This window comes from Sinohyriopsis cumingii, chromosome 1, assembly GCF_028554795.1.
Source record: "Sinohyriopsis cumingii isolate HCF-2022 chromosome 1, ASM2855479v2, whole genome shotgun sequence".
In the NCBI taxonomy this organism is placed as follows: Eukaryota; Metazoa; Mollusca; class Bivalvia; order Unionida; family Unionidae; genus Sinohyriopsis; species Sinohyriopsis cumingii.
In genome coordinates this window covers 162,211,030-162,237,373 of record NC_142961.1, presented here as the reverse complement: position 1 = coordinate 162,237,373, position 26,344 = coordinate 162,211,030, and the positions used below count along the sequence as shown (strand labels likewise).

The 26,344-nt window shown below is 36.9% G+C and overlaps 5 protein-coding genes across 5 annotated transcripts; all 5 read right to left on the bottom strand.

The window, feature by feature from the left end:
* Positions 1-8,788: 8,788 nt before the first annotated feature.
* LOC149808272 (cdc42 homolog) lies at positions 8,789-9,827 on the bottom strand. Its single transcript, XM_089950353.1, has 2 exons — positions 9,644-9,827; positions 8,789-9,449 (listed from the first exon to the last, which is right to left on the bottom strand). Exons 1-2 carry the CDS (start codon positions 9,786-9,788, stop codon positions 9,007-9,009), a joined length of 588 nt encoding a protein of 195 aa, XP_089806479.1. The 5' UTR covers positions 9,789-9,827; the 3' UTR covers positions 8,789-9,006.
* A 2,404-nt stretch (positions 9,828-12,231) lies between these two features.
* Positions 12,232-13,679, bottom strand: LOC149808271 (rho-related GTP-binding protein RhoJ-like). Its single transcript, XM_089950349.1, has 2 exons — positions 13,441-13,679; positions 12,232-13,235 (listed from the first exon to the last, which is right to left on the bottom strand). Exons 1-2 carry the CDS (start codon positions 13,583-13,585, stop codon positions 12,793-12,795), a joined length of 588 nt encoding a protein of 195 aa, XP_089806475.1. The 5' UTR covers positions 13,586-13,679; the 3' UTR covers positions 12,232-12,792.
* Positions 13,680-15,759: 2,080 nt separating this feature from the next.
* Positions 15,760-17,180, bottom strand: LOC149808270 (rho-related GTP-binding protein RhoJ-like). The gene is made up of 2 exons (XM_089950336.1): positions 16,972-17,180; positions 15,760-16,765 (listed from the first exon to the last, which is right to left on the bottom strand). Exons 1-2 carry the CDS (start codon positions 17,114-17,116, stop codon positions 16,323-16,325), a joined length of 588 nt encoding a protein of 195 aa, XP_089806462.1. The 5' UTR covers positions 17,117-17,180; the 3' UTR covers positions 15,760-16,322.
* A 1,786-nt stretch (positions 17,181-18,966) lies between these two features.
* Positions 18,967-20,511, bottom strand: LOC149808269 (rho-related GTP-binding protein RhoJ-like). The gene is made up of 2 exons (XM_089950324.1): positions 20,290-20,511; positions 18,967-20,084 (listed from the first exon to the last, which is right to left on the bottom strand). Exons 1-2 carry the CDS (start codon positions 20,432-20,434, stop codon positions 19,642-19,644), a joined length of 588 nt encoding a protein of 195 aa, XP_089806450.1. The 5' UTR covers positions 20,435-20,511; the 3' UTR covers positions 18,967-19,641.
* A 2,507-nt stretch (positions 20,512-23,018) lies between these two features.
* On the bottom strand, positions 23,019-24,458 carry LOC149808268 (rho-related protein racD-like). Its single transcript, XM_089950319.1, has 2 exons — positions 24,259-24,458; positions 23,019-24,018 (listed from the first exon to the last, which is right to left on the bottom strand). Exons 1-2 carry the CDS (start codon positions 24,401-24,403, stop codon positions 23,576-23,578), a joined length of 588 nt encoding a protein of 195 aa, XP_089806445.1. The 5' UTR covers positions 24,404-24,458; the 3' UTR covers positions 23,019-23,575.
* Positions 24,459-26,344: the final 1,886 nt, after the last annotated feature.

Below are 26,344 nucleotides of genomic sequence, written 5' to 3'. Positions count from 1 at the left end.
GGAAGAAGACTAATAACATGATAATTTTTTATTTCAGACAACATAGCCCATACATCTAAATTAAACTATAGATATAAAGTAAAAAGTTGCAAACATAAAAGATCACATATCTCATATGTACAAGTATACAGAGGCAGCCCTCATCACATATCATCTATACAGAGACAGCCCTCATCACATATCATCGTGTTGTTTACCAGATGCATTGTACATAATGTCGAATGTATATGAAAAATATAACGTTTATTACATCTTGCTGAGTCATTATGCACCACCACAGTTACCATGCAAGAGCTCAATATTATCTGAATACCGTGATATATTACACACAAAATGCATGACATCTGCACATTTAAAATAACAGTTTTTTTTTTTAAAGTTAAGAATGTATAACTTTTCACTTTTTACGTGCTGTACGCGATATGTGTTTAACCACATCCATCAACTTTAATAAACCTATTCGCATTATAGACAGCCCTTAAATTAGTCTTTCTCTGTATCTTATCCCAGTGTTTTGCAGTTATGTCCTGCATTCCTCGTTCATTTCCTTTTATGTCAACAGTATCAATTTAAGAGGACATCTATACATATGATAATAACATTACAATTTCTGGGGATTCAAAAGAAAGCTGCCGGTTTTGTTGTTGTGGGGTTTAACGCCAATTTTAGCACAAGATAGGTCATACATAGTGGCCGGCATATCTGGTGGAAGAATAATCCGGTAAACAATTCCGGAAGAACCACCGACCAGCTGTGAGCTACTGGCAAGCTTTCTGACATACTCAAGTTGGCCGAAATTGATACTAGAACCCACGCCGGCCTCTCCACCCTAGTACTGAGAAATTGCAACAATCTACTTGCCTAAAGTAGGAAGACTATAAACAAATATAAATAGAATGTCTACATTGTTAAATATTAACAATTACAAATATTCTATATGTAATTGTTGCAGAGATCATCTAACGAAAAAAAAATACTGATGGAATACATTTTTGTGGCTATGATGTTTGTATTAATCTGAAAAACTGTACACGAGCACGCAAGCTATACAAGTGATATGAAACAACCATTTTTTTGATGACGTGTACAAGAACATGCCCAAGGCGCCACACTGTCAGTGGGTCTTGGCTGGTGGAGTTATGTTTTTGTTGATTGGAGTGCGTGGCCCCCGAAGGTAACTGCCTTGCTTCCCTTGATCATGTATTGAACACGTGTCAGCGATGTTTTTTGTTGGTATCGCGTGACTATCGCATTGACATGTCTTCTATGCTTGGCAAATCTGGCTTGCTGCAAATTGCTGCGACCGTGACAGAGTTCTGGTCGTTGTTTTCAGAATAAATATTTTGAGAAGTCTATGTTCCTTCGTTTTGCTATAAAGGTTGCATGACTTTCTTTTATGATTTCGATTTTTTTTCCTACAAAACATGGTAAGGAGTACGCATGTGATATGACAAAAGGAAGAAAAAACTAATTATTACTTCACTTATTTTCGAATGATACGGAGAAGTTATCATGTTCCAAATTGTCGTCATTATCATTAGGACTAATATAGGTAATACTTGGGTGGAACTCCATGCTTTTGTGTTGCTATGACGGTTGTTGTGTCGTTTGTCAGCAGATAGGGTTTCTTATCCAGCTGATTCATCGATGCCTTTGCCTTTATGCTGGAAAAACTGAATCATCTTTCTTCATCTACAGTTCATTTTTTAATTCTAGTACTTGTATCTTCACCCACGTGGATGATCTTGCCAAACCTTCAAGAATTTCAATTTATGCACGGATTTCATCATTTTCTAGTATTTATGATAGCTCACAAATTGAACCAGACTCGCTCTATTGTTCTGTTGCAAGGTTCAAATTCGATAGCTTTTATTTTTATCATCCATAGTGAGATTCACACTCTGGTCAAGGGCGAGTTTCGATACGAATTCAACTGCGTTTTCTCTTTCGCTATCATTCTTTCCTCTCCCTTCCTCACTACTATCTTTCAAATTTCCGTCTCTTGCCTTGGCTCGCATACTCCTATTTCCACTCTATGGTCTCAAACCATGAAACAGGAAAGAGCGAAAACCAAAACGTTTTGTAACATTCAACAAATAGTTTATTTCCTTGGAATAGAAAGTGAAAATTTAAAAATAACTTACAGTTTCAAATTCCATATAGTCTTAAAGGTTCAGTCACATGTCCAAAAGTGTACAGTATTCAGAATAGATTTTAGAGGTGTTCCGAATGAATTCCAATTCTGAAAGTACTGATGCACCAGTAGACTGGAATCTTGCTGATATGCTAATAGTCTTGATGTATCACAATAATATAATCCAAACTGTTTCTAAATGAATTAAAAACGAATTAACAGTAATCTCCAAATAGTGATTTAATCAGAAAGTATTATTGAGCACATTGTAATTCCAGCGAATAATTTAAATAAATAAATCCTCTCAATTATTAACACAACTAAAGTAGATTCCTTTAACGACTGATATTAAGATAGGTATGGGTAATTCTAATATAAACAACCTTAACAGAAAAACTACTGTCACAATAAGAGGACCAGGATGAGTTTCGTCTTATTGGAAACTTCCATCAAACTGTAAACAAAATTAAAGTCTTAGTTTGTTCTTGATGTAAGCAACGCAGAATTCAGTGCCGCGACTTGACTGACATATCTAAGCAAAGTTTATAGTGAAATAGTTGTTATCGTACAGACTCATTTTAAGAGTTTACTTCTTTTTTATACTACAAACAAACGCATTGTTAACATGTGAACATGTGCATTTAAAACTTCACGTGATTCAAATATAACTGTATACCTTTAACATATTAACACATTTAAACTGCTTTTATAATTATTAAATCTTCATTTTCATTAATATGGTTATTATTAGGAGTAGTGGCAGCAACACCACCAACACAAATGACAAAAACAGCAAGAGCAACAACAAGAACAATAACAACCACACTAATAATAATTAAAAATAATAATAATAATAACTACATATTTTTAAATTTAGTTTACTAATTTTTACGAGACCGTCTCATGCATAACTCTAATGATCTGTGTCAAACAATAAGTAAACGTTTTTAAACAAACTCATGCAGAAAACGTTCGTATAACTAATAACATTCATTAAGCTTATTTATATTAGATTATTGTAATTAAATACTTCCAATATTCTGTACACGTTTTCATTCTAACTCATTTTTCTAATTTCTAAACATTATTGACACAGACATGTCACTTTGAACAGATGGTACACTAGATTGAAAGATTGTTTTTAAATCCAAAATATGCGACATTGTAAACCAGCAAACAATCAGACAAAAACGAAAACAAGCATGTCTAAAGGTGGACGAAAGAGAAAAATGGACAATGTCCACTGACAACATTTAATACATTCATCCCTTTTGGGGTTATTACAAACCTACCGCATCAGTACTACAACGTAACGGAGACTCTTTCCTTTAAATAAAAGTATTTAAACGTTATCAGCCGAAATGTTATTAGAATTTTATTGCAGGAATTACACGTGTCAGAGCGGAATGTACTGAATACAATGGAAGTCCTTACAGGTATCTAAAATAAATATTAAAATGAAGATTTTGATATAACTACTGGAAGAAAATATTTAAATGTCCTCTAATAATATCTATGTCCCTTACTTTTCCCACTCGATCACTATTCGTCTTTTCATACCCTATAATTATTCCTTGAATTTTTCTCTCTCTATCCATTGTTGACATTATCATCGTCATGGTCATTATTATCACCGGGGGCCCCGAGTGGCCGAGTGGTCTAAAGCGCTCTCCGTTACGGATCACTGTCATCTCACCTCTGCCTGCGTGGGTTCGAGTCTCGGATTCAGCCAATGTCGGTATGTGAGAAAGCTTGCCAGTAGCTTCTCGTGGGTCGGTGGTTCTTTCCGGCGTTTTCCAGGGTTCTTCCTCCACCATTAATACTGGCCGCCATGTATAGCCTATCGTGTGCTGAAAATTGCGTTAAACAGTACAACAACAACAACATTATCATCACATTTTCTTATTAAATAAGTTTTTTTTTCTTTCATTGGCTTAACATAATGGATGTTGCATCATGTAATATGCAAGGTCAGAGGGCAACAAGTGCTTTGCAACTTGGTGACGTCAATTCATACCATGGGAAACATAAGTTGTCGGGAACACTTTCGACGGTAGAGATTATTCTGTAAACTTACCCTAATTCTTTGAGAAGTTCAGACCAATGGTCGCATATGCATGTTTGATGTATTTCATGAACTGGTTTCACTACAAATGATGCAACCTACTTCTTATTTTCTAAATATAGGCCTACAAGAATTTATTTAAGCAGAGCGAATACGTTATGTTAAAATTCCTGCGATGTATCTGTCTGAACAGCACTTTCGTTTCGTCCCCTAAATCAGGGCTGTGGAAATTTTAATATAAAGCAACCGTGATGGTAATTACTAACAGCAGTGATGTTGCACAATATTCTGCCCTCCCTCCCCTGTCGGGAAAATGTTATTCTGGGTTCCCGTCCCAATAAAGTTGCAGCAGTTGCTTGGGCTGTTGCAACGCCACTGACATGTAGAAGTGTTTAAGAGACAATGCACATAGTGGTGGACATGGCGTTTTTGCTGGTCTCGTTTATGGTATTCATGTTAGCCTCGTTGCATGCATAGTTTTGGTATAGTGTGTGTGTGTGTGTGTGCGTGTGCGTGTGTGTGTGTGTGTGCGTGCGTGTGCGTGTGTGTGTGAGAGAGAGAGAGAGCCCTGAACATGTGTATCTGTTTGAAAAGTAGACTTGCGTATTTAATTGAAATTACGGAATGTGGGAAAATTCGTATAAAACGTGCCTAATAAAAATTTTCTTAAACTTTAATTAACTAAATTGAGAGAGAGAGGGAGAGAGAGGAGAGATCTACGACTTTACGATAAAAATGGAAAAAGAGCAAGATCAGTGGACTAAATCAATCAAACTTTATTGCCCATTAATAAATCAATATACATGCAGCAGTATTTATAACATTTTCTGAATATTTTGGTCACATACTTTTAACTCTAAATTTATAAAGTGTAACGTTACTCAGTTGTTTGTTTGTAGTCTGTCACTTATAATGTACATGTTCACTTATAATGTACATGTTCATTGAGATATCAATGAGCCGAGGTAGCTCATTTGTTTGCATGCTGGACATGCAAAAAAAGGTGTGCGGATTCGAATCCTAACACTGTAGTATATCTTTGGACTAAAACAATTAACTCCATTGCATTATCACTAAATAACGTACCCATGCTGCTGTGCTGTAAATCATCAAACGAAACCAATCATCGGAGTATTAGGTGACTGTTAATTGTTGAACATGTGACTGGCAGTTGACAATCTTGAACAGTCAAATTCTATTGATAGGATATTATTGTCTTTCAGTAAATTCTGGCTTTGAAACAAGCCTTAATATTACGCTGTTTATCGTAGATGGAATTTTCACAAGATACTTCGACTGCTCCGGTGGCTTAGTGGTTAGAACGTCCGCCTCGGATACGGGAAGTTGTGGGTTCGATCCCCGGCTGAGTCATACCAAAGACTTACAAAAATGGTACCAACAGCTTTCTCGCATGGCGCTCAGCATTAAGAGGTTAGTGTTAGGACTGGTCCACCTGGTGTCAGGATAATGTCTGCGGCATGATGCCACAGTGCTAGACATCACTATAATAAACCTGTCACACTGCAGACATCGTAGCGATATGACTGAAAAATTGTTAAAGTTACGTTAAAAATCCAAAAAACACACACACACACACGCACACACACACACACACACACTATTTCGCGTTTTAAGATAGGCGATACATATACAGTTAGTTGGTGTGGGGAACATTATATTCAGAAATAAACAACATATTTAGCCGTGATTAGTACATTATGTTTCTATCAGGCTTGAAAAAATGCTGCGTCTCTTGGCAACACATGAGATTACGTTAATTTATATCTAGATCTTATTTTGTATTGTTTATGATTTAAAAAAAAACGTCATACACATCATTGAAATGTATATGTTGTAGCTGGATAACTCTTACCCGTGTTTAGTTCCATCTGAGTTATCTCTCTTAAATGCAGTGGAGTACCTGGTTTTGTCCTGGTCAAATTCACAATCTAACATTGTTCTCATTGACAGTGTGTGACACACATGCTGAGGTAGGATAGAATGTAAATTTATTTCACAAACATTAGCACGGAGGTCTATGGAAAAACATTTGATACCGTAGTGATACCAGTTCAAGGAGACATTGTACTTTGAAACGTCACTACGGCAATGATGCCTGCCCAACATCTGGCAACATCGCCAGAACACCGTCCATATCAGATCTTCAGAATCCACCATGTCTTATCAGCTGGTGCTGAGACATCACACAACTCCTCGGTCTTGACCATAACACAGCAGTCAGTTAGTTAATTGTATCACATACGATGCATAAGGGTGAATAAAAGGCGTGTTTAAATTTCAAATGGGCTTGTATTGCAGAATTTCAAAGTGTCACTTCAGGATTCTATTATTTGGAATAATTTTACTCGATTTGATTCACTTTCTCTGGTCTGAATGAGCTTATGCGATTGGCTATAGCTTTAGTCGTTTCTAAAGAAACTTTTTAAAATAATTATTGACCACCTCTTTTATTCAACTGACGTAATTAATCGCTCTCTCTCTTTTACACACACACACACACACACACACACACACACACACACACACACACGCACGCACGCACGCACGCACACTACACTACATCGTTAGCTGAGTGTGTTCTACCCTTTCGTGTTGATTCAGTTTTATTTGTCTTCTAGCTGCCAGCAAGAAGAACACTAATAGACTGGCTGCCAAATTGGTTTTATTAAAGGACATAATTATAAAATACCAGTATAACCAATAATTCGATGGCTACTTCGGCACAATTTGCAATAAACAACACTAGACTGTGACATGATACACACTAAAAGACTGTGACATGGTAAACACCACAAGTCTGTGACATGATAAACAGAAGACTGTGACATGATAAACACAATTCTGTGACATAATAAACAGGACAAGATTGTGACATGATATCAATATTCCACAAAAGGTCCTCTTCTTAATTTGTTGCACTTTCTCGTTGTAGCTGGATGTCTAGTTTAGAGTTATCTTTGTGTTAGATATAAAATATACACATTATTGATATTTAATTTGATATTTCTTAGAGATGTGTACTAAAGGGTCAATTCGTGATTGATAACTGCTTGTTACAAACCGTTCAGAGGTCTTGAAATTAGAAGTATCTCCTAGCATGTATACTCGTGTACAAGTCGAATCGAACTGCAAACAACACAGACTGTGACTTACCGTCACATAATGTGGCTACAAGATCGATGTTTTTTCGTTTTACTGATTTTTACTTATTAGTCATAATATGTGTGTGATCAAATACTAACATTGTAATCTGGTGTGTCCTTGAGCAAATAAATTTGCTCCATTGTATCAGCATTGCTGTACCGTAAAAAGATCAAACGAAGTCAATCATCGGGATGTTTCGTCACTGTTAATTATTGAACATATGACTGGCAGTTGACAAACTTTAACATAATCAGTTTTTAATGTACATTGTGAAAGGATTTAATTGTCTTTGAATAAGTATGGTTTTTAAACAAAGTTTTTATTATATTTTGTATTGCAGATGGAATTGTTTTACAAGATATGCAATTGTTTCAAGTGATGCGATAAATACTACCAATGATACCAGCCCACATCTGGCAAAATGGCCAGAACACTGTGGATCTCAGGTATGCTAATTCCACAATGCCTCATCAGCTGGTGCAGAGACCTCAAGCAGCTCCTCAGTCATTACTTCAAAGCAGCAGTCAGTTAGTTGATTGTATCACATACGATACATACAGGCGCTCTCAAGACCCAATAGCGATGAGTCAGTTCACCAGAGCTAGTTCATGTTACAAACATCCTTTGAACAAAAGTCGCCTTTCTCTTCCGGTACTTGAAGGCAGATATTATTACAGTCTCAAAACTTTTTTTCACAGATATTTGGATCCATCGAGGTGCACACCAAACTGTCGGTCCAGACTGTGTTGGGCAACGAGGATGACAGGATTTCTCTTTCTCATGTATGGTTTTATCTTTGGGACCTAAATATGTATCCATGTACTTATATACGCACTTGCCTGGTTTTGTGTTTACGGTACAATTGTGTTACTTAGAGCCGAGGAAATTGGAGGAAAGTTCCTTGGCCAAGGACACACCACATTAGCTGACATGGAGTCATTTGACGGTAGGATTCGAACCCCCACTCTTTTGATCGCGAGTTCTACACGCTAACTATTGAATCACCGCCATTAGTCGCATTATGCGAAATGCAGTAGTGTATATCTGGTTAACTCAACATTCTCGCGCCTGCAGTACTTTACTTACGCACTTGCCAATGTATGTATGTATATGTTTGTATGTGTGTGTTTGTATGTTGTATTTATGTGTGTATGTATGTATGTATTTTTGTGTGGGTCCCTGTGGAGCGGTTTGCAGGTAAAGAAGTGCAGAAAGGAAAGTCAGTGTGTTGAGATTCATATACGATTGTGTGGCGTGAGGAAGTAAGAGAGAGAGAGAGAGAGAGCATAATGAAAGCTGTCTATAGAAAACGTTTAATGGTAAATTATAAAACTATATAAAACTATATTTTATTGCCAGTACTTCGCCGTCTGATATTATTTGTAGAATGTAGGTCATATTTGTTTGAGATTTCATCACGGTAACAATATCTCCGCCACATCGTAAACGTGGCAACATCGAAAGAACACCGTCGATGTCCGGTCACCAAACCAAATCTATTCCCAACAGCCACATCCAGTTTCTGGAATTGCTCCAACAACAGGACCACCATATGGCTCACCGAAGCTCTTTTTTATCAATGATGATGAACATGGATAGTGTCCAGACTCAATGGCGATTGAGTCAGTTAATCAAGGTCAGTTCATTTTCCAAAGATCCTTTGAACAATGTTGCCCTTCCGCTTGCGATATCTAAGAGCAGATGTTATCACAGTCTCAAAGACATCTGTAACTGTTTTGGAATCCATGGAGGTACACTCTTGGAAGCTCTCAGCACCAATTTGATGGGCAAGGGTAACGCCCTCTTCGTCGTTGACACAAGCATCAGAGATCTTTTTGTTATTCTCTCTCAGGTCGGTTTGAGTTGCCACAAGGATGACTGGTTTTCTTTTTCTCATGAAATGCTTCATCTCAGGCACCCAGAAATTTTTGATGCTGTCAAACGAATTCCGGTCGACGCAGGAGTAGCAAAGAACAAGGACCTCGCTTTCTTTGTATGTTCCGGCTCGCATATTTTCATAATCATGTTGACCAGCAGAGTCCATGATGGTAATGCCAAACTTGTCTCCAGCCAATTCGTGGGCTCCTAAAATGACAAAAATAAAATAACATAAGGTGTTGTTGATGAATCAGAATGAATTCAACAGACTGAAATAACTAGTTTATTGTGTATATTCGAAAGTGAACTTCTTCCAGAATAAGTAATAGATGAAGTCAGATTTCATTTCTGTATATTTGTTTAACTCTTTAGACTTGGAAATAAAGCAAAAAGATAATTACCTGCATAGCTATCGAAAACTGTGGCTACATATCCCTGTGGGTGCTGTTTGTCCATGAAGGACTGGGCCATAGTGCTTTTGCCAATCATGGCACCACCAACCAATGTGCACTGCACACTTTTCTTCTCCTCAACTTTGACAACCATTGTTACAGATAGGTAGGCTTCAACGTTCTTAGTACTGAAGTTTCGTTCGGCTAGTAGTCGAGAAATGACTGATTACCTTTATCATCATCATTTAAATTATAGACGTTTTCGCCCATACGGGCATGTAAGTCTGGTTAATATCCATAAGCGGACTATTTAATTGATCCATGGGGAAGGAATTAGAGCCTCATCCCCCAGGCATTACTGTGCATTAAAGGCACTACGTAATTTGAGCCGTCAGGTCTTGGTTCAATATCAATGGCTTCATAGACCCTAGCGACCTGAATGTAAGGCTATACTCGAGTTGGGATAGACCCAGCACACACTCGAGTTAAAGGTAGCAATTCAGTCTTCATTAACTGCGCTTGGTGTCAACCAAGCAGTATGTGACGCCAGTAGCGATTGGTCGCCACTATGACGTCACATCGGCTCACCTAGGTTTTTATTTCCATGTGGAAGGTTAATTAATTGTTCATGAAGAGAGGTAAAAGTGCCTCTCCATTCATGTATTTATTATGTGCTATGCACGTGTATTAATGTAATGTCCGGCAGTGGCTAGGAGGAAGGTTCTGTCAAGGAAAAGCCTGCTCACTAGGAAGGCACCTTAGTTTACATTTTTTTTTTTGACTCCCTTCCCAAAAGGTTAATGAATTGTCGTCTTGACGGATTTTTGGAGATATATTCTGTGCCATTTTTTTTAAAGATAGTACCGCACCAGTGACCGCTTAGTGATAGTGATTTCCCCTGTGCCTGTATATATATTCCCTAAGTTGTTGAATTTCGTCCAAAAAAAACTTCGAGCGTGTAACGAAATATATCGTAGTGGAGGGCCACCGCTGTGAATTGTAGGTCTCCTGGTGAGGTATTGTTTTCAGAATGCAAGCAGAACCTCGTAATTCTTTGTAAAGGTTTTGTTTGAAATGTTTTAATGAAATTACAAAACATATTTAGGACGCGCAAATGGTAAAGTTTATTTTTTAGGAAGTAGTGACAAATTGCGAAATGTTTATTTGGTGTGCTTCATAAGGGCTAATGCTTTTGACTTTCAAAATAGCGATTACGGTATACAGCACAAAATTTTTTTTAAAATCTATTATCTCTCGGCGAATAGAAACTGTAACGACTGTTTAATCGAATGCAAGATGAAAGTTTCCTACTCAAGTCAGTAGGAATTTTACATTGTAAAAATATCCTTATAGGAATAGAGAAATTTTAATAAAAATCGTTTTTTTGAAAAATAAAATAATTTCCTCCACTTCATATCCCAAGAAGAAGCATAAACATTTGCTTTTATCAGTTGCTGAGATAGCAAATAGATATTGGCAAAATACATAATCATACTACAGGTTAGAGAATTTTAAATCGTACTCTACAGAGATTCGAACCCGATGTATGTGGGTAAACGGCAACCATCTCCGTGTCTGAAAGAAGCAACCCCTATACCATCTCGATCATGCCCACATCACCAAAATATGAGGTCACAGTGTCGGAGGTATATGAATTCATGCGTAGCAGAAACAATCACATATCAACCTAGTAATTAATTCTCATCTGTACACAATCATTCCGGACTCCTAAGACCCGGGATCGAATCTCCTTGGAGGACGAATTCGAATTCTCTAAGTTGTATGATAATTCTATTAATTGGTATTTATAATAATTATGTTAGTATTATCAATCATTCTCCTGTAGAATCCATATATAGCCCTTTCCGTTCAGTTTTGTGTATATTTGTAATCCTGTGCATATAATGGACAGCGTTTGGATGAGTCAACGCAGAATGAATACATAATATTATTTTGTTTACTTTTCCCAACCACGAATGCAATTTTGTTTCTGTTGTTTTCATTCGAAAGCGACTCATACGTCTTCGCTGCATAATGAATCAGCAATGGAAAAAAGACACTCGAAAATGAATGGATGCGAATAGTCATATGCACACGAAAGCAGGCATGTATGTATGCATGTATGTACGTAGGTAGGTAGGTGATACGTATGTACGTAAGCAAAGAGGTTGGTAGGTAGATGCGTGTGCATGAGTCGACAAATGTGTGCATTTCTGTTTTCCATCGTGTTTCCACTTGGCCGAAAGAGTTGGGGCGGTTTAAACATGAAGAAAGACAGAAAGAAAGGAATATTTTGTTGAAATTTCTACATGATTATGATGTCTGTGTTTTGTTTTGTGTGTGTGTGTGTGTGTGTGTGTGTGTGTCTGTGTGTGTGTGATAGAGAGGGAGAGCGATATGGCAGATACAGCATGAAACGGTACTATCACGGAAGCTGTCAAAACGAATTAGCTGTTATTGAAAGCAATTTGAGCGTAACGTAATATGCTGTAAAGAACTGTATGCATTTATTTCCACATGTTTGCTTCTCAATGTAGGCAATTAAATAAGAAAGGCAATTTTGTAACCAATAAGAGAATCGACGAAACGCAAAGGTATTTCTATTTCACATTTTTATTTTGTCCTACTAATAGGTTAAAGATAAACCAATGAGACCAAGAACTACACAAAAACAATCAAAAGACAACATTTTCATCATTGTCCGATTTAGATAGAAAATTATTGCTTATCATTCAATTATTAGTAAAATCGCTGCTATAATGTATTCTAACATATATAAAAAGGAAATCATATGCATATGTACGAAATGTAAATTCAAAAGATTTACTACAATGTCTGACGAGTCTCTGACAGTATATTAGTTTATTTGCCCGTACTTTATAATCTCACATTAAATTGAGACTATAACAGTCATATTTGTTTGAGATATCATCACGGTAACAATATCTCCATCACATCGTAAACGTGGCAACATCACCAGAACACCGTTGATGTCCGGTCACCAAAACAAATCTATTCCCAACAGCCACATCCAGTTTCTGGAATTGCTCCAACAACAGGACCACCATATGGCTCACCGAAGCTCTTTTTCATCAATGATGATGAACATGGATAGTGTCCAGACTCAATGGCGATTGAGTCAGTTAATCAAGGTCAGTTCATTTTCCAAAGATCCTTTGAACAATGTTGCCCTTCCTCTTGCGATATCTAAGAGCAGATGTTATCACAGTCTCAAACACATCTGTAACTGTTTTGGAATCCATGGAGGTACACTCTAGGAAGCTCTCAGCACCAATTTGATGAGCAAGGGTAACGCCCTCTTCGTCGCTGACACAAACATCAGAGATCTTTTTGCTATTCTCTCTCAGGTCGGTTTGAGTTGCCACAAGGATGACTGGTTTTCTTTTTCTCATGTAATGCTTCATCTCGGGCACCCAGAAATCTTGGATGCTGTCAAACGAATTCCGGTCGACGCAGGAGTAGCAAAGAACAAGGACCTCGCTTTCTTTGTATGTTCCGGCTCGCATATTTTCATAATCATGTTGACCAGCAGAGTCCATGATGGTAATGCCAAACTTGTCTCCAGCCAATTCGTGGGCTCCTGAAATGACAAAGACAAAATGGCATAAGATTTTGTTGATGAATCAAAATCAATTTAAAAGACTGAAATAACTTTTAACTAGAAAGATTTATTGTGTATTTTTGAAAGTGAACTTCCTCCAGAATAAGTAAAAGATGAAGACAGATTTATTTCTATATATTTGTTTAACTCTTTAGACATGCAAGTAAAGCAAAAAGATAATTACCTGCATAGCTATCGAAGACTGTGGCTACATATCCCTGTGGGTGCTGTTCGTCCATGAAGGACTGGGCCATAGTGCTTTTGCCAATCATGGCATCACCAACCAATGTGCACTGCACACTTTTCTTCTCCTCAACTTTGACAACCATTATTGCAGACAGGTAGGCTTAAACGTTCTTAGTACTGAAGTGTCGTTCGGCTAGTAGTCGATAAATGACTGATTTCCCCATACATGTTGTGCCTGTATTTATACTCCTTAGGTTGTTGAATTTCGTCCAAGAAAACTGCGAGCGTGTGACTAAATATATCGTAGTGGAGGGCCACCGCTGTGAAATATAGGTCTCCTGGTGAGGTATTATTTTCAGAGTGCTTGGAGAACATTGCATTTCTTTGTAAAGGTTTTGCTTGACATGTTTAATTAAATATACAAAACAAACTTAGGACGCGCAAATGGCAAAGTTTATTTTAGGAAGTAATGACATATTGTGGAATGTTTATTTGGTGTGCTTCATAAAGGCTGATGTTCTTGACTTACAAAACAGCGTTTACGGTATATAGCACAAATTAAATTTCAAAATCTATTATCTCTCGGCGAATAGAAGCTGTAACGACTGTTTAGTTGAATACAAGATGAAAGTTTCCTACTCTAGACTGTAGTAATCTTACTTTGTAGCAATACCGTTATAGATATAAAGAAATTATGAAAAATCGTTTTTTGAAAAATAAAATAATTTCGTTCCCGTCATAACTCTGTTGAAGAAACAAATTTGCAAGTACTAAGAACGTATTAAGATGAATTAGAAACATTTGCTTTTATCAGTCGCTGAGATAGCAAATATATATTGGCAAAATACATGATTCTAGACCAAACGATATTAAAAGATTATATATATATATATACTACAGTTTAGAGAATTTTCAATCGTACTGTACAGAGATTGGAACCGGGGGTCCGTGGGTAAATGGCAACCATCGTCGTGTCTGTAAGAAGAAACCCCTGTGCCATCTCGATCATGCCCACATCACTAAAATATGATGTCAAAGTGTCAGAATTATATACATTCACGCATAGCAGACACAATCACATGTTGACCTATTAACTAATTATCATCTGTACACAGTCATTCCGGATTCATAAGACCCGGGATGGAATCTCGATAGAGTAGGAATTCAAATTCTCTAAGTTGTATGATAATTCTATTAATAGGTATTTATAATGATTATGTTAATATTATCAATCATTCTCCTGTAGAATCCATATATTACCCTTTCCGTTCAGTTTTGTGTATATTTGTAATCCTGTGCATATAATGGACAGCGTTTGGATGAGTCAGCGCAGAATGAATAGATAATATTATTTTGTTTACTTTTCTCAACCAGGAATGAAATTTTGTTTCTTTTATTTTCATTCGAAAGCGATTCATACGTTTTTACTGTATAATGAATCAGCAATGGAAAAAAGACAATAGAAAATGAATGGATGCGAATAGTCATATGCACACGAAAGCGGGCATTTATGTATGTAGGTAGGTAGGTAGGTATGTGGGGCCCCGAGTGGCCGAGTGGTCTAAAGCGCTCTCCGTTACGGATCACTGCCATCTCACCTCTGTCTACGCCGGTTCGAGTCTCGGATTCAGCCAATGTTGGTATGTGAGAAAGCTTGCCAGTAGCTTCTCGTGGGTCGGTGGTTCTTTCCGGGGTTTTCCCGGGTTCTTCCTCTACCGTTAATACTGGCCGCCATGTATAGCCCATCGTGTGCTGAAAAATGGCGTTAAACTCCACAACAACAACAACAACATGTATGCATGTATGTATGTATGTATGTAGGCAGGTGATACATATGTACGTAAGCAAAGAGGTTGGTAGGTAGGTGCGGATGCATGCGTGCACGTAGGTGTGCACTTCTGTCTTCCATCGTCTTTCCACTTTGCCGAAAGAGTTGGGGCGGTTTAAACATGAAGACAGACAGAAAGAAAGGAATATTTTGTTTAAATTTCTACATGATTATGATGTCTGTGTTTTATTTCTCTGTCTGTCTGTGTGTGTGTGTGTGTGTGTGTGTGTGTGTGTGTCTGTGTGTGTCCCTGTGTGTGTGTGTGTGTGTGATAGAGAGGGAGAGCGATATGGCAGATACAGCATGAAACGGTACTATCACGGAAGCTGTCAAAACGAATTAGCTGTTATTGAAAGCAATTTGAGCGTAACGTAATATGCTGTAAAGAACTGTATGCATTTATTTCCACATGTTTGCTTCTCAATGTAGGCAATTAAATAAGAAAGGCAATTTTGTAACCAATAAGAGAATCGACGAAACGCAAAGGTATTTCTATTTCACATTTTTATTTTGTCCTACTAATCGATTAAAGATAAACCAAGGAGGCCAAGAACTACACAAAGACAATGAAAGGAACAACATTTTCATCATTGTCCGATTTAAATCGAACATTGTTGCTTATCATTCAATTATTAGTAAAATTGCTGCTATAATGTATTCTAACATATATGAAAAGAAAATCATAGGCATAGGCACGTAATGTAAATCCAAAAGATTTACTACAATGTCTGACGAGTCTCTGACAGTATATTAGTTTTCTTTGCCAGTGCTTTATAATCTCACATTAAATTGAGACTATAACAGTCATATTTGTTTGAGATATCATCACGGTAACAATATCTCCGCCACATCGTAAACGTGGCAACATCACCAGAACACCGTCGATGTCCGGTCACCAAAACAAATCTATTCCCAACAGCCACATCCAGTTTCTGGAATTGCTCCAACAACAGGGCCACCATATGGCTCACCGAGGCTCTTTTTCATCAATGATGATGAAAATGGATATAGTCCAAACTCAATGGCGATTGAGTCAGTTAATCAAGGTCAGTTCATTTTCCAAAGATCCTTTGAACAATGTTGCCCTTCCTCTTGCGATATCTAAGAGCAGATGTTATCACAGTCTCAAACACATTTGTAACTGTTTTGGAATCCATGGAGGTACACTCTAGGAAGCTCTCAGCACCAATTTGATGGGCAAGGGTAACGCCCTCTTCGTTGCTGACACAAGCATCAGAGATCTTTTTGCTATTCTCTCTCAGGTCGGTTTGAGTTGCCACAAGGATGACTGGTTTTCTTTTTCTCATGTAATGCTTCATCTCGGGCACCCAGAAATCTTGGATGCTGTCAAACGAATTCCGGTCGACGCAGGAGTAGCAAAGAACAAGGACCTCGCTTTCTTTGTATGTTCCGGCTCGCATATTTTCATAATCATGTTGACCAGCAGAGTCCATGATGGTAATGCCAAACTTGTCTCCAGCCAATTCGTGGGCTCCTGAAATGATAAAGACAAAATGGCATAAGTTTTTGTTGATGAATCAAAATCAATTTAAAAGACTGAAATAACTTTTAACTAGAAAGATTTATTGTGTATTTTCGAAAGTGAACTTCCTCCAGAATAAGTAATAGATGAAGACAGATTTCATTTCTGTATATTTGTTTAACTCTTTAGACTTGGAAATAAAGCTAAAAGATAATTACCTGCATAGCTATCGAAGACTGTGGCTACATATCCCTGTGGGTGCTGTTCGTCCATGAAGGACTGGGCCATAGTGCTTTTGCCAATCATGGCATCACCAACCAATGTGCACTGCACACTTTTCTTCTCCTCAACTTTGACAACCATTGTTACAGATAGGTAGGCTTCAACGTTCTTAGTACTGAAGTGTCGTTCGGCTAGTAGTCGAGAAATGACTGTTTTCCCCTACATGTTGTGCCTGTATTTATACTCCATAGGTTGTTGAATTTCGTCCAAGAAAATTGCGAGCGTGTAACTAAATATATCGTAGTGGAGGGCCACCGCTGTGAAATATAGGTCTCCTGGTGTGGTATTATTTTCAGAATGCTAGGAGAACATTGCATTTCTTTGTAAAGGTTTTGTTTGACATGTTTTATTAAATATACAAAATAAACTTAGGAAACGCAAATGGCAAAGTTTATTTTAGGAAGTAATGACATATTGTGGAATATTTATTTGGTGTGTTTCATAAAGGCTGATGCTCTTGACTTTCAAAGCAACGTTTACGGTGTATAGCACAAATTATATTTTAAAATCTATTATCTCTCGGCTAATAGAAACTGTAACGAATGTTTAATTGAATACAAGATGAAAGTTTCCTACTCTAGACTTTAGTAATCTTACTTTGTAGCAAGACCGTTATAGATATAAAGAAATTATGAAAAATCGTTTTTTGAAAAATAAAATAATTTCGTTCCGTTCATAACTCTATCGAAGAAATAAATTCGCAAGTACTAAGAACGCATTAGGATGAAGTAGAAGCATTTGTTTTTATCAGTTGTTGAGATAGCAAAAAGATATTGGCAAAATACGTGATTCTAGACAAAACGATATTAAAAGAATATTTATATTATCATACTACAGTTTAGAAAATTTTCAGTCGTATTCTACAGAGATTCAAACCCGGGGTCCTTGGGCAAACGGCAACCATCGCCGTGTCTGCAAGAAGCAACCCCTATACCATCTCGATCATGCCCACATCACCAAAATATGATGTCACATTGTCGGAGTTATATGCGTTCATGCGTAGCAGAAACAATCACATTTTGACCTAGCAATTAATGCTCATCTGTACACAGTCATTCCGGATTCCAAAGACCCGGGATCGAATCTCGATAGAGTAAGAATTCAAATTCTCTAAGTTGTATGATAATTGAATTAATTGGTATTTATATTAATTATGTTAGTATTGTCAATCATTCTCCTATAGAATCCATATATAGCCCTTTCCTTTCAGTTTTGTGTATATTTGTAATCCTGTGCATATAATGGAGAGTGTTTGGACGAATGTGCCCAGAATGAATACATAATATTATTCTGTTTACTTTTCCTAACCAGGAATGAAATTTTGTTTCTTTTATTTTCATTCGAAAGCGGCTCATACGTTTTTACTGTATGATGAATCGGCAATGGAGAAAAGACACTAGAAAATGAATGGATGCGAATAGTAATATGCACACGAAAGCGGGTATGTATGTATGTATGTATGTATGTATGCATGCATGCATGCAAGTGCATACGTACGTACGTGCGTGCGTGCGTATGTATGTATGTATGTACGTAGGTAGGTACGTATGTATGTAGGTACGTAGATAGGTAGGTGATACGTATGTAAGTAAGCAAAGAGGTTGGTAGGTAGATGCGTGTGCATGGGTCTATCTATGTGTGTATTTCTGTCTTCCATCGTGTTTCCACTTGGCCGAAAGAGTTGGGTCGGTTTAAACATGAAGGCAGACAGAAAGAAAGGAATATTGTGTTGAAATATCTGCATGATTATGATGTCTGTGTTTTATTTCTCTCTCTCTCTGTGTTTTGTGTGTGTGTCTGTGTTTGTGTCTGTGTGTGTGTGTGTGTGATAGAGAGGGAGAGCGATATGGTAGATAGAGCTAGAAACGGCACTATCACGGAAGCAGTCAAAGCGAATTAGCTGTCATTGAAAGCAATTTGAACGCAACGGATTATGCTGTAAAGAACTGTATGCATTTATTTCCATATGTTTGATTCTCAATGTAGACAATTACTTAACAAAGACAATTTTGTAACCAATAAAAGAATCGGCGAAACGCAAAGGTATTTATATTTCACATTTTTATTTTGTCCTACAAATCGAATAAAGATAAACCAAGGAGGCCAAGAACTACACAAAGACAATTAAAGGACAACATTTTCATCATTGTCCGATTTAGATCGGAAATTATTGCTTATCATTCAATTATTAGTAAAATCGCTGCTATAATGTATTCTAACATATATAAAAAGGAAATCATATGCATAGGCACGAAATATAAATCCAAAAGATTTACTACAATGTCTGACGAGTCTCTGACAGTATATTAGTTATTTGCCAGTACTTTACAATCTCACATTAAATTGAGGCTATAACAGTCATATTTGTTTGAGATATCATCACGGTAACAATATCTCCGCCACATCGTAAACGTGGCAACATCACCAGTACACCGTCGATGTCCGGTCACCAAACCAAATCTATTCCCAACAGCCACATCCAGTTTCTGGAATTGCTCCAACAACAGGACCACCATAAGGCTCACCGAAGCTCTTTTTCATCAATGATGATGAACATGGATAGTGTCCAGACTCAATGGCGATTGAGTCAGCTAATCAAGGTCAGTTCATTTTCCAAAGATCCTTTGAACAATGTTGCTCTTCTTCTTGCGATATCTAAGAGCAGATGTTATCACAGTCTCAAAAACATCTGTAACTGTTTTGGAATCCATGGAGGTACACTCTAGGAAGCTCTCAGCGCCAATTTGATGGGCAAGGGTAACGCCCTCTTCGTCGCTGACACAAGCATCAGAGATATTTTTGTCATTCTCTCTCAGGTCGGTTTGAGTTGCCACAAGGATGACAGGTTTTCTTTTTCTCATGTAATGCTTCATCTCGGGCACCCAGAAATCTTGGATGCTGTCAAACGAATTCCGGTCGACGCAGGAGTAGCAAAGAACAAGGACCTCGCTTTCTTTGTATGTTCCGGCTCGCATATTTTCATAATCATGTTGACCAGCAGAGTCCATGATGGTAATGCCAAACTTGTCTCCAGCCAATTCGTGGGCTCCTGAAATGACAAAGACAAAATGGCATAAGTTTTTGTTGATGAATCAAAATCAATTTAAAAGACTGAAATAACTTTTTACTAGAAAGATTTATTGTATATTTTCGAAAGTGAACCTCCTCCAGAATAAGTAAAAGATGAAGACGGATTTCATTTCTGTATATTTGTTTAACTCTTTAGACTTGGAAATAAAGTAAAAGATAATTACCTGCATAGCTATCGAAGACTGTGGCTACATATCCCTGTGGGTGCTGTTCGTCCATGAAGGACTGGGCCATAGTGCTTTTGCCAATCATGGCATCACCAACCAATGTGCACTGCACACTTTTCTTCTCCTCAACTTTGACAACCATTGTTACAGATAGGTAGGCTTCAACGTTCCTAGTACTGAAGTGTCGTTCGGCTAGTGGTCGAGAAATGACTGATTTCCCTTACATGTTGTGCCTGTATTTATACTCCATAGGTTGTTGAATTTCGTCCAAGAAAACTGCGAGCGTGTAACTAAGTATATCGTAGTGGAGGGCCACCGCTGTGAAATATAAGTCTCCTTGTGAGGTATTATTTTCAGAGTGCTAGGAGAACATTGCATTTTTTTTGTAAAGGTTTTGTTTGACATGTTTTATTAAATATACAAAACAAACTTAGGACGCGCAAAGTGTAAAGTTTATTTTAGCAAGTAAGGACATATTGTGGAGTTTTTCTTGGGTGTGTTTTATAAGTAATTCTTGGGAATTCTAATTGCTCTTTATTTCCATGGAAACTGAATCGACTATTTTTTGTGTGCAAGATACATGTTTCATACTCTTGTATTAAATAAAGAAAATTTGAAAAATCATGTTAAAAATAAAGGCATTTTTTCCTTCATAATTCTATTGAAAACAAATTACCAAATACTAAAAACGCGTTAAGATGAAGGAGAAATGCCCATTGTTATCAGTAGCTGAGTTTGCAAATTATGTGTATGTATGTGTATTTTTGAACAAAACTTTGCTTTCGCTTTGCAGAAAAGGTGAAGTAGATTAAGCGTGAAGACAGAAAGCAGCGGACATTAGGGATGAGATTTCTTCTTGATGGTAAAATATGTGCGCCTGGGTGAAAGACAGAGAGAAAGAGAGAACTTTATTATCACAGAAGCTGTCTATGCAAATTAGATGTACATAAATTCGATCCTGGGGTCCGTGGGTAAACGGCACCCATCGAATTGTCTGAAAGCAGCAATCCCTATATCATCTCGACTATGCACACATCACCCAAATATGATATCACTGAGTCAGTGGTATAGGTCTCCGTGCGTAGCAGACACATCCGCATGTCGAACTAGTAATTTTTTCTCATCTGTACACAGTCATTTCAGATTTCTAAGACCCGTGTTCGAATCACCGTTAAATACGAATCAAATTTTGTTTAGCTTGTATAATAATGCTATTTAATACCATTTACAAAAATTATGTTAGTACAGTGTATTATCAAGCATTCTCCTGTAGAATCTAGTTATAGCACTTTGCGTACTGTTTGGAGTATTTTTGGAATTAATCATATATATATATATATATATATATATATATATATATATATATATATATATATATATATATATATATATATATATATATATATATATATATATATATATATATATATATATATATATATATACATACATACATACATACATACATACATACATACATATATATATATATATATATATATATATATATATATATATATATATATATATATATATATATATATATATATATATATATATATATATATATATATATACATCTATATATATACATACATATATATATATACATATACAAATTTTGTTTCTTTTATTTTCTTGCGAGAGCGACCCATACGTTCATAATGTTTAATCATTTAGCAGGTACAAAAAAATGGTACCAGGGAAAGAATGGATGCGGATAGTCATATGCACACGAAAGTGGATATGTATGTATGTATGTATGTATGTATGTATGTATGTATGTATGTATGTATGCATGCATGCATGTATGTATGTATGTATGTATGTATGTATGCATGAATGTATGCATGTATGTATGTATGTATGTATGTATGCATGCATGCATGCATGTATGTATGTATGTATGTATGTATGTATGATGTATGTATCTATGTATATATGTATGTATATATGTATGTATGTATGTATGTATGTATGTATGCATGCATGCATGCATGTATGTATGTATGTATGTATGTATGTATGTATGTATGTATGTATGTATGTATGTATGTATGCAGGTAGGTACTTAGATCGGTAGGCAGAAAGTGAGGTTGGTATAAAGTGCGTGTGCGTGCGTAGGGTATGTATGTGTGCATTTCTGTCCACCATCGTGTTTCGACTTTGCCGAAAGAGTTGGAGCTGTGAAGAGAGAAAGCAGGGGATATTGTGTTGAGATTCCTACATGATTGTGAAGTGGGTACTTTTGTATGCATGAGTGAGATAACAGAGGGAGAGAGAAACGTAGAGCAAGATACAGAGAGTTGTTATCGAATCGGTCTATGTGATTTAGAAGGTTTTCTAAAATGTAATTTGATCGTAGTTGTTGTTGTTGTAGGGTTTAACGCCATTTTGCAGCACACGATAGGCTATATGGAGAAAGAACCCTGGAAAACCCCGGAAAGAACCATCGACCAACGAGAAGCTACTGGCAAGCTTTCTCACATTCGCATATTGGCCGAATCCGAGACTCGAACCCACGCAGAGTTGAGATGGCAGTGAACCTCAAAGGAGAGCGCTTTAGACTACTCGGCCACTCGGGGCTCCTAATTTGAACGTAACGTATTATGCAGTGAAGCGCTGGATGCATTTGAATCTGTGTGGCTCCTTGTCATATTAGGCAATGAATTACATAAGAAAGGCCATTTTATAACAAATAAAAGAATTGACGAAAAGAAAAGGTATTTCTATTTCACATTTTTATTGGTTTCTTCGAATGGGTTAAAAATAAACTAAAGATTTAAAGATGTATTCCAAGTAATCAAAACAACATTTTCATCATTGTCCGATTTAGATCGAAAATTATTGCTTATCGTGTAATTATTAATAAAATCGCCGCTATAATTTATTCTAAGATATATAAAAAGAAAATCATAGGCATAGGAACGTAATGTAAATCCAAAAGATTTACTACAATGTCTGATGAGTCTCTGAAAGGATATTAGTTATTTGCCAGTACTTTACAATCTCACATTAAATTGAGGCTATAACAGTCATATTTGTTTGAGATATCATCACGGTAACAATATCTCCATCACATCGTAAACGTGGTAACATCACCAGAACACCGTCGATGTCCGGTCACCAAACCAAATCTATTCCCAACAGCCACATCCAGTTTCTGGAATTGCTTCAACAACAGGGCCACCATATGGCTCACCGAAGCTCTTTTTCATCAAGGATGATGAACATGGATAGTGTCCAGACTCAATGGCGATTGAGTAAGCTAATCAAGGTCAGTTCATTTTCCAAAGATCCTTTGAACAATGTTGCTCTTCTTCTTGCGATATCTAAGAGCAGATGTTATCACAGTCTCAAACACATCTTTAACCGTATTTGAATCCATGGAGGTACACTCTAGGAAGCTCTCAGCGCCAATTTGATGGGCAAGGGTAACGCCCTCTTCGTTGCTGACACAAACATCAGAGGTCCTTTTGCTATTCTCTCTCAGGTCGGTTTGAGTTGCCACAAGGATGACTGGTTTTCTCTTTTTCATGTAATGTTTCATCTCAGGCACCCAGAAATCTTGTATGCTGTCAAACGAATCCCGGTCGACGCAGGAGTAGCAAAGAACAAGGACCTCGCTTTCTTTGTATGTTCCGGCTCGCATATTTTCATAATCATGTTGACCAGCAGAGTCCATGATGGTAATGCCAAACTTGTCTCCAGCCAATTCGTGGGCTCCTGAAATGACAAATATAAAATAACATAAGGTTTTGTTGATGAATCAAAATGAATTCAACAGACTGAAATAGAGTGCTAAAACTTTTACGTTTCCAATTTATTGTCGCTAAAACATTTACCTGTAATGCGTATTTTTAATAGTAAGCTTCTTCCAGAGTAAGCAAAAGGTGGGAAAACATTTTATTTCTATATTTTCGTTGTAAAAAGATAGACATGCAAATAAAGTAAAAAGATAATTACCTGCATAGCTATCAAAGACTGTGGCTACATATCCCTGTGGATGCTGTTCGTCCATGAAGGACTGAGCCATGGTGCTCTTGCCAATCATGGCATCACCAACCAAAGTACACTGTACACTTTTCTTTTCCTCAACTTTGACAACCATTGTTGCAGTTAGGCAGACTTTAACGTTAATAGCGCTGAAGTGTCGTTCAGGTAGCAGTCGACAAATGACTGATTTTACCTGAGAGTGGGTTCTCGTATTTATAGTCATGGTCTTGGAGACAAGCAGAGAAAGCAACGAGTGTGAAGTTAATCTCTCTTTGTAGTGGGCCCCCACTGCGAGTTCTGATCTCCCAGATCGGGTATTTGTGACTTATTTTGGATAAGGATTATTGGCACTTTCACCTGATAGCCACCAAGGGACTTACAAGACATTTAGTTCATTTCATGTCCCATTACTATCCTAATGTTTCAAAATGTATCGATTGTTTTCCCGTTGACTTAGTTGTACAATATTTGGGGTACAGAAATCTTTTCCGAGTAAATATTTCAGAAAGGTTTGACTTGATCTAGCGTTTAAATAACTTTGTGAATGAATAGACCATCCACTCCTTCATTTAATCCCTTTTCTGTTAGCATTTATCTTTGGAACTGAAGCCGCACTGCGTCCAATTAACCTGAAACCAGAACTATTAGAATTCAGTTAATATGTTTCAAAACGTTTTGTAACATTTCAATTTTAAGAAATTTTTTCGAGACCTCTTCAGGACAGTTACTTAGCATAAGTATTTTTTCCATGCCTTTATGGAGGTAGCATTGGCAACAACTTGCAACAATACTCTTGGTATTTGAAGAAGAGTTGAAAAGATTTCATATATTAACTTTTTTAAATATGAAGCTTTAGTCTGATAATGTCTTATTCATTTTGGAAAACTTGGAGTATCGAAGGGTGGAATTCGTTTATTTTATTGTATTTTCAACGATCGCATGACAAGAAATTGGTAGCTAAAAAGACAAAGTTCGCATACATTTTTCACTAAATGTTACGCTGTAAAAATAACGACAGCCGGCAAAACAACTCACGAAAGTTAACATGAGGTAAACAAGCAAAGATAAATGAGAGTGGGGAGAGCGACGACTCAGCTGACAACGGATAAAAATAAATTACATTATTCTTGACGCTATTGACGTCATCAGACCCAAGTGGGCAATTCAAGTGACAAACTGCTGGTCTTTACCAGAGGGTGTTCGAGAGCTGCACATCACTTGGTCCTGAAATGATCCGATATGTTTTTTCCCTCTTTTGGTAATTGAGAGGGTAGGGGCAGAACATAGCTCAAACTATGTTTGGCCTTGAGCCATATGGTCAGTTTGATAAATTTGTGTTGCTTTGAATATCACTATTGTTCTTACCAGATTTCACATTCAGCAGTAATTCAAGAGAGAGATGGTCATGTATGCCTTATTCAAAATTAAATGCGCGAACATTAATGGTTTCAAGCAAACGTTTTTCAAAAAGGTCAGATATTCGTAATAGGTTTAATTCTTGAATAAAATGCATTTCTTTCCTGCTTCTCTTACTTCTTAACCAAATAAAATGGACGCTGTCTCTCGTTCTATATTTATTAATTTCTTTGCTTATTTAAACATTACCCGAAGACAACAAATTTTGAAAATATCTTACAGGTACACGTTTGAAGCATGCATGTGTCCTAATTTCATCAAATTAAGGTTTCTATTAATTGTTTGCTTCAGTCTGTGTAATCTTTAGCCACTGCTTTGCGTTTTATGCTGTTTTCAAAACACAAAATCTATAAACTAATCAGGTAAGTTTACTCACACAGTATATCAAACATATAAATTTATATCAAACATATAAATTTACATCAAACATATAAATTATGTCCAGTTTCTTCGAATTTGCCACCCGTTTGGAGAGGTAAAAATATGATGCTAACATTTTATTTTGCTTTCTTGTTGTTATTTATATAAACATTGCGTTCCCATCCGGGGAAGAATGTGTTTCTCAAACACATCAAACTAGTTAGGAAAATGAAACCTTGTATCAAAAGCATCATATAGGAACATTCCATGCCAGTAGTCA